This window comes from Muscardinus avellanarius (assembly GCF_963383645.1).
Source record: "Muscardinus avellanarius genome assembly, chromosome: 7".
Taxonomy (NCBI): domain Eukaryota; kingdom Metazoa; phylum Chordata; class Mammalia; order Rodentia; family Gliridae; genus Muscardinus; species Muscardinus avellanarius.
The window spans coordinates 74,290,208-74,305,023 of record NC_137793.1 but is presented as its reverse complement, the minus strand read 5'-3'; the positions used below and the strand labels follow the sequence as shown (position 1 = coordinate 74,305,023).

Here is a 14,816-nt window from a genome sequence, read left to right as displayed (position 1 = left end):
TAGCTTGGAAGTAGAATGCCCCTGGGTTCAACCCCTAGTACTGAAAAAAAAAAAGAAAAAAAAAAAAAAACACTGATAGAGTTGATCAACAAATTCAGCAAATTACCAAGACATAAAATTAGTCTACAAAATTCATTAGCTCTTTCTACTTCAATCATGAATACACTAAAAAAGAATTTTGGAAAGTAATTCCATTCAGAATAGCCTAAAAATACCTAGGAATAAATCTAACCAAGGAGCTAAAAGACCTCTACAGAGATTATTATAAAAAGGAAAATATTTAATAAGATCACAGATGATGCAAAGACCTCCTATTCTCTTGGATAGTCAGAATAAATATTATCAAAATGGCCATTCTACCAAAAGTGATATACATTCATTGCAATGTCTGTTAATATACTAATGCTATTCTTCACAAAGTTAGAAAAGTCCATTCTAAAATTCATTTGGAATAACAAAAGACCCACAACATCCAAAGCAATTATCAGCAACTATAACCATATGGGAAGCTTCACAATAACTGATTTCAAATTATACTACAGAACTACAGTAAAAAAGAATAGCATGGAGTACACACAAAAACAGAAACAGATGAATGGAACAGAATATAAAATACAGAAACAAATCCTCATATTTATAGACAATTGAGTTTTGATAAATGTGGTAAAAACATACACTGGGGAAAAGACAGTCTTTTCAACAAATAGTATTGAGAAAACTGGTTATCCATTTATAGAAAAATGGAAGTAAACCCCAAACCTTCAACTTGCACAAGAATCAACTCAAGATCAATCAAATCTGAAAATTATACCAGAAACTTTAAAATTATTAGAATAGCACGTAGGATACATGACTCAAAATCTAAGTAAAAACTAGAAGAAACTTCCTCAATAAGACCCCACAAACACCAAGGAATTAATGTGAGAATTAGTAAATGGAATGGCATTAAGTTAAAAAGGTTTTGTGCAGTAAAGATTCTCAAGAATCTAAAGAGAGAGCCTACACAATAAAGATCTTTGCATTCTATTCCTCTGATAGAAAACTAATATCTAGAATATAAAAAAATATAAAGACAATACTGAAATAAATGAATAACCTGTCAATACAAGAGCAATTGAACTAAATATGGACTTCACAGAAAAGAAATGCAAATGGCCAATAAATATATGAAAAATGTTCAACATTATTAGCAATCAGGGTAATGTTAATAAAGTCTACGCTGATCTTTCATTTAACCCCAATGAGGTTATATGGAAGCTCAGTGTAGGATGACAATAATCAAAAATACAAAAAATAATAAATGCTGGTGAAGATGTGTGGAAATAGGAACATATATACTGTAGGTGTGATTGCAAATTTGTATAGCTACTATGGAGATCAGTGTGGAGATTCCTCAAAACTGGGACTTGAACCACCATATAATCCAAGTATACTACACCTGGGTATCTTTCCAAAGCGACTGAAAGCAGAATATTATAGTGATACATGGATATCCATACTTACAGCAGCACAATTCACAATAGCCAAATTATGAAACACATGTAGATGTCCATCAACAGATGAATGGATTACAAATTTATGAGATATACACACAATGGAATTCTACTCAGCAATAAAAAGAAAGAATTATGTCATTTTTAGGAAAATGGATGGACCTGGAGAACATTATATTAAGTGAGATTAGCCAGTCACAGAAAGTTAAGGGTCAAATGTAGAAGCTAGGAAGTAATCGGGATGCCAAAGGGACTCTACATAAAGAAAGAAGAACCCCAGTGGATTGATGGAGGTGGTCTAGGGGACATTGGTGGGGAGGAAGAGAATTAATGAAGGAAACACCGCCATTGATATGATGTACATATATGAAATGAACAATGTCAGTCTCAATGTATAGGGAGGGAGAGGAAGAGGGGTAGGACCAGAGGTAGCTCGCCAAGTGCTGTGTACATGTAAGTCCCTATCACTCCGAACTTCATTCTGATGTGAGAGTACAATGCACCAATAAAAGTATAATTAATTAATTAATTTATTTATTTATTTATTTTGTGGTACTGGGGTTCCTGGAACCCCATCTACCTCCGGCCTACACTCCCAGGCCTATTTTTATTTTTGGAAACAGGGTCTCTTAAGCCAGTGCGGCTGGCTTCGAACCTGCACGATCCTCCTGTCTCCGCCTCCCAAGCGCAGGGATTACAAGCGTGTGCCTCCACGCCTGCCTATATATTATTTTTTTTAATGTAACATACATTTTGAAAAATTTAAAGGAAGATGTAAAGCACAAGATGTAAATAAAGTTGCCAATGTAAATAGCTACAAATGTCAAATAATCTAAGTGGCACCAGTTAACAGTTTAATATAAGATAGCAACACTTGATTGAGGTGCTTTTAACTTGTGATATATTTGCTTATCCTGTATATAAGTACATTAACCTAACTACTTTAGTGGTTACCTGTATTATGTATGTACACACACACACACACACACACACACACACACCATGAAAATATTGTCTTTTGTCACTATAAATTTTTCTGTTTTTCTAAGGAGACTACCCAGGTTTTAAAAGTGAGATTTCTGGTTTTTCCCTCCAAAAATATCTACAAATAAGGAAAATTTTAAGGATAATCACCCACACATATATAATCCCCATCTCTGTAGAGCAGTATAAACTTCTCAGACTTTCTTACTAAATATGTAAGAAACATGTCAAAGGTATAGCCTGCTAAATGATCTTCCTTTTTAAAGCATTAATCATTTTAAAAAATTTAAAATCATGTTAGAAATAAATTATCATTATTTTATATGAAACATCTGAAATTGCTTTGTGACTCATTCAGGGTTTCAAGAGAAAAATTACATTGAAATTAAATAAATGGGAAAGAATATTATAAAATAACTCTTTTCAAAAAAAATTAACAAAAATGATTCAATGTTCCAGATCCAGATAAGGCAGGATGTTTCCACTATGAATGCCAGGGCTCTTTAAGACTCCCAAACCTAGGATCATTGCTTCACTAGTATAATTACAATACACTAATAATAAATGTATAAAATCCCCAAACAGTATGTCTGTAAACATGTAATATAATCAAATAGAATTTTAAGAGCACTTAATAAAAACATAAAATTTTATATATTATATATGAGCTTCCCAATGACCATGTTACTGAATACTAAAGTTTGAGGTACTTTTAAGATTTAATAATGTTTGTTTTTCATGTATATAAGTACATTAACCTAACTACTTTAGTGGTTACCTGTATTTTTTTTAATACATAAGACAGATAATGTTTGTATTTTGTTTTAAAGAAAAATATTGCCAGGCATGGTGGCACACACTTGTAATCTCAGTACTTGGGAGGCTGAGACAGGAGAATCGCAGGTTCACAGCCAGTTTCAGCTACTTAGTGAGGCCCTCTGCAACTTAGTGAGACCCTGTTTTCAAATAAAAAATGAAGCCGGGCGTGGTGGCGCACGCTTGTAATCCCCGCGCTTGGGAGGCGGAGACAGGAGGATCGCGCAGGTTCGAAGCCAGCCGCGCTGGTTTAGGAGACCCTGTTTCAAAAATATAAAATAGGTCTGGGAGCGTAGCCCGGAGGTAGAAGGGCTTCCAGGAACCCCAGTACCACCAAAAAAATAATAATAAAAAAATAAAAATAAAAAATGAAAAAAATAGGGCTGGGGGTGTAGCTCAGAGTTATAATGCCCCTGGGTTCAATCCACAGTACCACAAGAAGAGAAAAATATTCAACAATATACACTTTCTAGATATAATGGATTTTTCAGGTGCACTCTAACAGTTCCCATTTTGTCTTTTATTCTTTGGAATTGGAATTGTGGCATTAAAATTCCAACTGTTCATGTACCTATTTAGATAAAGAACAACAATGATCACAAATTCAAATGAACACAGGAGATTAGAAGTGATTCTGAATTGTGCCTCATACTCTGGAGCTCAGGGATGAACCATATGAGATGCGATCACTTTAGTGGAGCCCTGATGGTATACTTGATAATTTCACTGGAGTTTTAATTGAAGGTTTTAAATCCTGATGTTCTTGCTGAAACCACAAATATCCATAAGCCTCTCCACTTATATAATTCTTAAATAACCTCAAAATCTATGGCAATTTAATGTTTTTAATTAAGATTAGAAATTTTATATAAAAACTCTGCATGCTACTACAGACACACATATTTCAATTACAGCAACCCAAACTGAAAATTTCTAAAAAAAAATGCTTTTGGATGTCTCAAAGAGCTACTTTATTCAAATACAAAAGGTATAAAATTGATGGGCATTGCATGAAAGAAAAGTTCTTCATATACACAGGCTGCTTTCAAACATTAATTTGGTTAATTTCTAAAAGAATCGTAAACTACAATTTTGTCTGCCTGTCCTCCTAGTATAAATAAATAGCACCTGTTTGATATTTAATTGAGAATTTTCATAGACCTGAAGGTTTAGATGGATCAAAATCACTTTAAACATACATAAACTCCTGAGCACAAGATAATTTGAAACTACCTTTTATGTGCTCAAAGTAGAATACTGAGAAACGATTCACACGCACATGCTTATTCATCAAAATTGTCAAGATTGTTTTCTGCACATGTCAGACTCTCTGCTAAGGTATGCAAGTATAATATTGTGAGTAGGTCCACCTCTTGGGGAACTGTGATCTTTGGGAAGATCAGTTCCCAGAGTTTGGGAACTTTGGTAGTCATACAAATATCATCAAGTATAAAGTGAATTTTTGAACCTTTTCATGCTTATAGTAAAAGCATGCATGAAAGTGTCTACTTATCAGGGTTAGTTTTAGAAGAAAGTGTGTGTTTATTTATCTATATATATATTGGATTATGTGTATCATCTTTATTCTACACTCAAAATACACAGCAAGAACCATCTTATTGTTACATCCCAAGCATTGTAAAGAGCTTCGTTGTCAATAGATACACATATATAAGATTTACTAATTAAAAATCTACATTCTATCTTAATATCTTGAAAAGAACATGACCATATCCTTCACGTACCTTACATGGGATTCATAAGTCAAATGCCAGAAAGACACGAGAGTACATAGTCAAGCAATAAAGGAACAATTCGTCGAAATAAGTTTGTACAGTTACACTATATGTTCTCAGAGAAAACCCAAGATCCTTTCTTATTCAAATCCAAGCTCAGAGGTTGAGAGAACATTGAGCAATGACGGCAGCAGGGACTTTGATTACTAAAATTCTTTTTAGGAATCTCATTTTGCTAAAAGAAGAATATTGTCCATTTATGAATTGTATTTGTAGTAATTATATAAGAGAAAATAATGATTAGAATACTGCCCTGGACCTGGTTCTGCTCAACATGTGATCATTTGGAAACAGGAGAAACAGAAATATTAGATGAAACTACTTTTCTCTTTTTTGCTCATGTCTAGGTACTGCACTGTAAAGATGGTTATCTATATTTCCTCTCTTTTTGTTCTGCCACCTCTACAAGGTTTCAGGTGGATGAGTACCAAGTCCAGATTCATAGAGAATATGGCCCGTTTCAATGAGAACACAATGCTAAAGTCACACATGTCACTTTATTCCTATAATTTTGGCCAAATAATTAGTGGTATATCAATGCCTAGTTACAAAGGAAGACGTGACCTTTTATTTCAGTTCTGTTGATAGGAATAATAGGTAATGAGTTTCAATAAGAAATTAAGATGCCTATAATCCCAGTACTTGAGAGGCGGAGATAGGAGGCTTGGAGGTTTGCAGCCAGTCTCAGCAATTTAGCAAAGCTCTCCACAACTTAGTGATATGCTTTTCCCAAATAAAAATTAAAATAGGACTGGGGTGCAGTTTGGAGTTAGAATGCCCCTGGGTTCAATCCAAAGAAGAAGAAGGAGGAGGAGGAGGAGGTGAAGAAGAAATAATAATAATAGGAGGAGGAGGAGGAAACAAAGAAATTTAAAATATTACAAAATAAAAAACTTAAGAATGTCTTTCTCAAAGTAAAAATTAAGTTGATAGAAAATTATAAAATACATTTAAAAATTAAAAGAAGATTTCAGTGTTCTGGTTATAACAGCGATTAGTGATGAAACTGGACAAATTATAATCACTTCATGGAGCCTCAAATCAATCAAAGGCAGAAAACAAATTGGTGACATTTACTCTTGACAAGCTGGTAGATCTCTGAGTAGGATCAGCAGAAGTCTCATACTCCCATTCCCATTTCATGGTTAAGCATGTTAGTTTTGCTGGAGTAGAAATTATTCAATGCAGCATTTAATTTATTTAATTTTTAATTTTGTTGTTATTGTTGTCTGAATTGAACACAGAGGCATTTGACCTTCAACCTATAATCTCAGCCTTTTTTTTTTTTAATATGAAACAGGGTTTCACTATGTTGCTGAGGGTCTTCCTAAGTTGCTGAAGCTGAACCTGTGATCCTCCTGACTCAACCTCCCAAGTACTGGAATTAGAGGTGTGAGCCACCATGCCTGGCTTCAAAGCAGGTGTAATAGCGGAGAGGATTGACTTGATCTGGGTTTTTAGGAAAAATGCAAAGATTTAGCAGTTAAAAAGTAGTAGATTCATTTGGGAGCGATGAGGAGAAGTCAGAGCTATGCTAGCTGAGTTCATTGGCAAGTACACCGAGGAACAAACCAAGTAAGCTTGGATGTGGAAGCCACAGGAGGACCCAGATGAGCTCTCCACAGATCCCTGGTCATTGGGAAACTATGAATGTGAGCAGGAGAGCAAAGAGTCAGTGAAAAGTGAAGGCAAGGAGAATTGAGAACTACCTATGACCCACACATTATCGATTGGCAGAAGCTGGCCATCTTCCACAAGTCTGGGAGTATTTGAGTACAAAGAGTGCCAAAACCATTGCCTGATTCATATAGGGGTGACCCTTAAGAAGTCATGGTAGAAGTAAAACTTTAAATTTAAAAAACTAAGTAGAGACAGCACAGCTACATACTATAGAGGAGACAGTTTCCCACAACTTAAGCCTATACAGATGACTAAAAATAATCTAGCAATGGAAGTATTTTCAACACAAAATTTTAAGACAGTCAATGAAATTTTGAATCATACTAATGAAAAATAGCGGTGAGTACAGACTGATTGGCCCCCAATACTGAATATAGCAATCAAAAAGAAAAAAGAAACCTGTAAGCAAGAATTATATATATATATAATATGTTATATATTATATTATATATTGTAAATTATATATACTCTATATATGTATATGTGTAGCTTTCCTATATATATAGTTTTATATATAGGAAAACTAGCCATTAGTACTAAAAGTAAAATAAAGATATCTCCAGTTACTTAAAAAAAGCATAGGGAGATTAGTTTTTAACAGACCAGTCCCACAGAATATTCTATTTTCTGTGTCCATGAATTTATCTAGTCTAGGTACTATGTAGATATAAATGGAAACATACAATATTTTTCCTTTGGTAGATGCCTTATTAAAATTTATTAAGCTATACATTTAAAATGATTAAAATTATATGAACTATTTTATTTTTTTTATTTTTTTTTATTGGTGCATTATATTCATACAACTTATTGGGGTAAAAAACTTGTGTGTATAAACATGTACTCATCGCTGATTTAACCCCTACCCAAATACCACCCCATTCCCTCCCCGTCCCTCCCTTCCTTGCTTGGCTTAGTGATTGACTTCGATATGTTTAAGTACATTGTGTGCTTTAGAGATTTTTCTCTTCCCCCTCCTTTCTCTTCCTTTAGGTTATCTTGTTTGCTCCTCTTTTCTCCCTAACTCTCACATATTAGGGAAAGCATCTGATTTCTTATTTTTTGTGACTGACTAATCTCACTTAGCATAATGTCCTCCAGTTCCATCCATTTCCCTGGAAATGACGTAATTGAGTTTTTTTTGATGGCTGAGTAAAATTCCATTGTGTACATATCCCACAGTTTTGTAATCCATTCATCTGTTGATGGACATCTTGGCTGGTTCCATAGTTTGGCTATGGTGAATTGTGCAGCTATGAACATAGATACACATGCATTAGTTTGGTAGTTTGGTTTCTTATCTTTTGGGTAGATACCCAACAGTGGTATTGCTGGATCAAATGGTAGGTGTGTTCCCATTCTTCTGAGGATTCTCCATACTGTTTTGCAAAGTGGTTGCACTAATTTGCAATCCCACCAACAATGTCTTAGAGTTCCCACTTCTCCACATCCTCGCCAGCATCTGTTGTTGTTTGTGTTTTGAATGATTGCCATTCTAGTTGGAGTTAGGTGAAATCTCAGGGTAGTTTTGATTTGCATCTCTCTGATTGCCAGTGATGTTGAGCATTTTTTCATGCATTTATTGGCCATTTGAATTTCTTCTTTTGTGAAGTGTCTATTTAGTTCATTTGCCCATTTTGTTATTGGATGCTTTGTTTTCTTAGTGTTGAGTTTCTTGAGTTCTCTGTATATTCTAGATATTAGTCCTCTATCGGAGGGGTAGGTGGCAAAAATCTTCTCCCATTCTGTTGGCTCTCGATTGAGGTTCTTGATAGTTTCCTTTGCTGAACAGAAGCTCTTCAGTTTCATGCAATCCCATGTATTGATTCTCCTTTTAATTTGTTGTACCTTTGGGGTCTTATTGAGGAAATGTTTGTCTGTGCCTATGTGTTGTAGTGTTGGACCTATGCCCTCTTCAAGGAGCTAAAAACTGGAATGAGACAAGGATGTCCACTATCACCACTTCTCTTCAATATAGTACTAGAGACTCTAGCCAGAGCAATAAGGCAAGAAAAGGAAATCAAAGGAGTACAAATAGGAAAAGAAGAACTTAAGCTTTCACTATTTGCTGATGACATGATACTATATTTAGAAAACCCAACAAACTCAAACAAAAGGCTTATAGAACTGATCAACAAATTCAGCAAAGTATCTGGATACAAAATCAATCTTAAAAAATCAGAAGCTTTCCTGTACACCAACCATAAATCCACTGAAAAAGAAATTCAGAAAACACTTCCACTCAGGATCTCCCACAAAAAAATAAAATACCTAGGAATAAATTTGACCAAGGAGGTAAAAGATCTCTACAAAGAAAATTATAAAACACTGAAAAAAGAAATCGAAGAAGATCTTAGAAGATGGAAAGATCTTCCATGTTCATGGATTGGCAGAATAAATATCATTAAAATGGCCATCCTCCCAAAAGTGATCTACAGATTTAATGCAATGCCCATTAAACTACCAAGATCATTCCTCACAGACATAGAAAAATCAGTCCTTAAATTTATCTGGAATAACAAAAAGCCCAGAATAGCAAAGGTAGTTCTCAGTAACAAAAACCACGCAGGAGGAATCACAATACCTGACTTTAAACTATACTACAAAGCCATTGTAATAAAAACAGCATGGTACTGGCAAAAGAACAGATATATAGACCAATGGAGCAGAATAGAAGACCCAGAAACAAGCCCACACACTCTCAGCCAATTGATTTTTGACAAAGGGGCCAAAAACATACACTGGAAAAAAGATAGCCTCTTCAACAAATGGTGTTGGCAAAACTGGTTAACCATATGCAGAAAATTGGATGTTAATCCCACTTTTTCACCCTGTACAAAAGTCAACTCATGATGGATCAAAGACTTGGAAATTATATGAACTATTTTAAACAAAGTTGTTAATACTTTAAAATAATACTATGTACATATATTAAATTACCAATATCATAGGGAAGAGGAGGGAAGGAGGTAGGATCAAAAGTAAAATTCTTTGAGTGTTATGTGCATATATAACTCTGTATCTCGGTATGATGCATCAATAAAAGCATAAAAATAAAAGTGTTAATGAAAGGAGAACTACAAGAAACTCTCTGGTAAATACATATAAAATCATCATCAATGGGTTTGCAAATGAGTACAACTACTATGGGAAACTATGTGGAAGGTCCTCAGAAGAATAGGCATGAGCTTACCATATGACCCAGGTATACCATTCCTAGGTATCTACCCAAAGGAACTGAAATCAGACTACCCTAGCAACACATATATACCTATGTTTATAGCAGCACAATTCATAGTAGCTGAACTATGGAACCAGGCAAGGTGTCCATCAACAGGTGAATAAATTACAGAATTACAGTATCTACACACAATGGAATTCTACTCAGCCATAAAGCACAAAATTATGTCACTTTCAGGGAAATGGAAAGAACTGGAGAATACTATGCAAGGTAAAATTGGTCAGTCGCAAAAGGTGAGAGATCAGATGTTTACCCTCATATGTGGAAACTGGGAAGAAATTGGGACACCGAAGGGACTCTAAACAAAGGAGGTGAAACTCTAATGGATTAATAGGGGGGACCTAGAGGGGGGAAGCAGAAGGGAAAAGGAAACTCAGTGAGGGAAACACTTCAGTGGCCATGATGTACATACACAAATTTATCAATGTCAATCTCAATCTCATGCACAGGGAGTGTGAGGCAGTGGGGTGGGAGATGGGGGGGGGTGCTCAATGAGTGTTGTATGCATATATGCCTGTATACAGACACATACACACATACTTGCATACATACATAGAATTTTAGTTAAATTCACACAGAAGTTTAAGACAAAGTGAAATATCATTTAGTAGGGAAGACTGCAAAAATCAAAGCTATTTAATTCCTGTTTTGCTTCTCTTTCTCCTATCAAGGAAAATGACTGAAATTTTGAAAGCGTGAAACTAATACTGAGGGGAAAAAGTGACTCACCTAATAGGACAGCCCACTGTCAGGGAGGATCTAACTACTTTATTTGAATTCAGTTCTTCTGCAATTTGAAAATATGCTCTAGGCTCCTACTCTGATTTCCTACCCTCTAAAATTAAAAATTTCCAGATGATATTGCTAAACAATTGTTGGCAGCCTCTAGGGAACTAAAAATATAATAATCACTATAATTTCTAAAACTGTGTAGAGGGTTACCAGGAGGCATTTTAATTTTTAAGAAAAAGAAACCCCCTTTTTAAACAATTTGTTGGACATAGAGATGAACACCAGCCTGAGGAAGTCCACAGTTTCAACAATTGACAGCACTACATTCCTTTAGATCACTTTATATCTTTGGGAAGACACTGTTTCGAATAGGTATTGCTAGGATAAAAATACCTGTGAAAAATCAAGATGGAACAGGAAAGAAGGCATCTCTTCAACTCTTCTCATAGCCAGTATTTCTCTGCTCCTCTATTCTTAATCACTCTTAAGTGTTAAACACTCTTGCTATGTTTAGGCCTCCTCTGAAAAAAGGGATCTGTCTGATTTTTTTATTTTAATGAATCACTAATGCTGATGTTAAGTTTCTAACTCTACACAGTGTTTTAAGTTTTGCAAATAAATAAATAAATAAACCTAAAAAAGTAGCAGTAACAATCACAAGCAGTTAAAGGGATGTGTTTAATGTCAAGGATCACAATTTTAAAGGGTTAGAATATCAAGAGATATCTATCTATGGAATAATAATTATGAATATGAAAGTTTTAAAAATTATGACAAATCGGGAAAACTTGGGATGACCAGGAATGTTTAGCCCAAAAAAGGAAAGTCTTAAGATAAAATAAACATCTACCACTATAAAAAAATAGATGTTGGGTTCCTGGTCACCATATTATTCAGTTTTTCTCTAGACATAATTCCTAGACTCTAACTCAGATGAAATGATAGGAAAGAACAAGTAGAGCAGGTGCCCATATTCTCACACATAACTAGGGATAGAAATCAGTTTTTAATTTATGGCTGTCAAAATTCTATTATAGCCAGGCAGGGTGGTGCATGCCTATAATCACAATACTTTATAGAAGCCGAGACAAGAGAATTGCAGGTTCAAAGCCAGCTTAAGCAACTTAGGGAGGCTCTCAGCAACTTAACAAGAACTTGTTTACAAATAAAAAGTAAACTATGTCTTAGGGGAGTAGCTTAGAAGTAAAACACCCATGGGTTTTACAAAAAACATTATAATATAGCACCAACAAAAAATTGTTATAATTTATGATCTACAACTCACAACCAAAAGAAATATGGTGGAATGTTTCCTGCACATAAATCAATTACACAGTGAATTAATGAGTAGCACATATTCATGAAATGCAAATGAAATCCAGATTCATATTCTGATTGTATTTAAACAAAGGCAGTTATGATAGTCCCTGCCCAAGGGAAACAAACTCACAGTTTTATGTATATTGAAATTCAAAGGAATTGTTGAAATACAGGATACTGAAGAGAAACCACACAAGTACAAAATCTATGTCTTCTTAATCATCACCTATATCCTGCCTTCATTACCTCAAAACCTAGTACAATTGCTGTGGAGCCCAATGTTCCACAACTTCTCCCTCCCTCTCCCTCTCCCTCTCCCTCCCTCTCCCTCTCCCTCTCCCTCTCCCTCTCCCTCTCCCTCTCCCTCTCCCTCTCCCTCTCCCTCTCCCTCCCTCTCCCTCTCCCTCTCCCTCTCCCTCTCCCTCTCCCTCTCCCTCTCCCTCTCCCTCTCCCTCTCCCTCTCCCTCTCCCTCTCCTCTCTCTCTCTCTCTCTCTCTCTCTCTCTCTCTCTCTCGTTAAATGTAGATAGCAGAGTTCCAGGCATGCTGGCTTTTGATGATCTGTCATGACTTGTGGCATTTCCTAGCACTGTGACTCATGACAGTCTCAGGACACCCTAAGGAGAATATGCACAGCACAATATGTTGTTGAGGGCTCCTTACCACATGTTCCCAGCAGGCATTTCTTAAGAATTCTGGAAAAGGTAAAGATATCTAATCTCCAAGTAAACAAAGAGAAACCATCAATATGTTATGAAATTGTAGGAAGGCAGGTGACCTTGAGCGGTCAATTTAAGGCAGTAAAGTGTTGAGAAGTCAGAAGATACTAAAATGTAATTTTTGGTTTCAGTAAATTAGACATGCAAATGTGATTAAATTAAATATGACTCACTTCAGACTGGGGCCACATGTAACACACCTCTATCATAAGGCATAAATGTTGGTGGAGCCATTTGCAACTCTTAAATATAAGCAACTTGAAGGCAAAGACTGTGTCCTACAGGATCTCAGTGCTCTCAGCATGTGACATAATATCCAGTCAGTGTTTTCCTCACAGATAAATAAGTGAGTACATAAATGATTATTAAAAAATATAAATGCTAATATAACTTAAATTATAGAGAAAGGAATATCAGTCATAGGAATCAATATGCTGTGAAAAATAATCATAGTAATTACCATTATAATATCAACAAATAACATAATAAAGTAGTGTTCATAAATTTTAGAAGATGAAAAATATAACACTCATAATAAATAATAAATTTTCCATTTGTTATAGAAAATTACCTGGAAGTGTCTGTATGGTAGGGTGACCCACAATTTCAGTTTAACCAGTACTATTTTAATTTTAATAATTAAAGTCTCAAGGGAAATCTCTTAGCTTAAGGAAAACCAGAAGTTTGATCATCTTACTAGTGATTTTATTCCAATAAATTATTACAAGTTTCCCACTGCAAACATAATCATTTTATAATTTCCAATTATTTATTCAAGGAAAAGCACATACATTCCATTCAGTGTATTTTTAATGTCTCATTTAAATTTCCCATACCAATGCCTTTCTGTTGGGTTCTAAGTGAAGGGAAATAAGACAAAACAACAAAAACAAAACATTGAGACTCTCTTCTCTGGGTCCCAGTGTTTTACACACCAGCAATAGGCCAGAGTTCACTTACTTTTGCTGCAGCCCAGTGGATTGTTGAGATCCAAATGGCTTGCACTGGGAACACAAGCATCACACTTTGAACCAGTGACAAACTGTTTACAGAAACACTGGCCTGTTACCAAATGACAGGTTTCATTCCAGGCTCCTGAGAGATGACAATTACAAGGCTGACATCTGAAAACAAGACAGATAAACCATCAAAGAGAATAGCATTTGATTAATAATTCATAGCATAAGTTATACCTATCAGTAACATTGTGAAGTAAGTGGTCTATTTTAGCCAACATAGTGAAAAAGGATTCTTGAGCTAAACAAACACAAACCGAAAAATAGAATGCATTTTTATCAAAATGTTGCTCATGATGAAAATTGTAGGAAGTCAAGACCCCTTTGTAAACTAATTAATGCCCTCCCAGAAGTGTCATATTGCATTTTTAGCATACCATGCTGCCTCTTCAGAATTAATCTAATACATTGTTCAACTGAGGATACTTCGGCAGTTCTACTATTAGCTAAACATTTAGATTAGATATTGATAAAATTATAGTTTCAACTATCCATTTACAAAACAGAAAACTCCCTACAAATCTTGAAAGTCTGTATTCAGTTCTGTAAAGGCTAAATTTGCTAAAAAAATTTAAGGATATGGGCTCAAATCTGTTGATGCCTAAATATGGGTTAAATTTCATTTTCTATTTTATACACTAATCTCATTTACCCAGAATGGCCAGAGAAAAGTATTATTCTGATTTATAAAATATGTAAATGATACAAAGAGACCGAGATAACTTAGCTGCAACTTAAATTTCTTGGATCAAAAGTTGTATGTAAAAATAACAGTACTGGCACTTTACCATGACAGAAAACAAATCCTGTTTCTTCCAAGTGAAAAACTCAGAACACTTAATCTATGCCAATGGCATTAATTAGGATAAGCAATTTGGTGCCACTAAGTATTTCAAATGCAAAAACAACACAAAAAAGCCCCTTAAACAGAGATTCTCCATGTGGTATGTTTCAAACAACACTAAATGTATTCACCTATATGTTCTAATAAAGAGGCTGGTAGAGTTACTTTACCCCACT

General features: G+C 35.0%; 1 protein-coding gene across 2 annotated transcripts in view; it reads right to left on the bottom strand.

The window, feature by feature from the left end:
- The window catches only part of USH2A (usherin), a gene marked incomplete at both ends in the record, with an annotated part of 871,783 nt that overhangs the window by 615,737 nt on the left and 241,230 nt on the right, over positions 1-14,816 (bottom strand). For both annotated transcript variants that reach the window (XM_080698222.1, XM_080698223.1), the window contains one exon: positions 13,741-13,904. In XM_080698222.1, the coding sequence (XP_080554348.1) occupies positions 13,741-13,904 (164 nt within the window). The remainder of the gene's footprint in view (positions 1-13,740; positions 13,905-14,816) is intronic.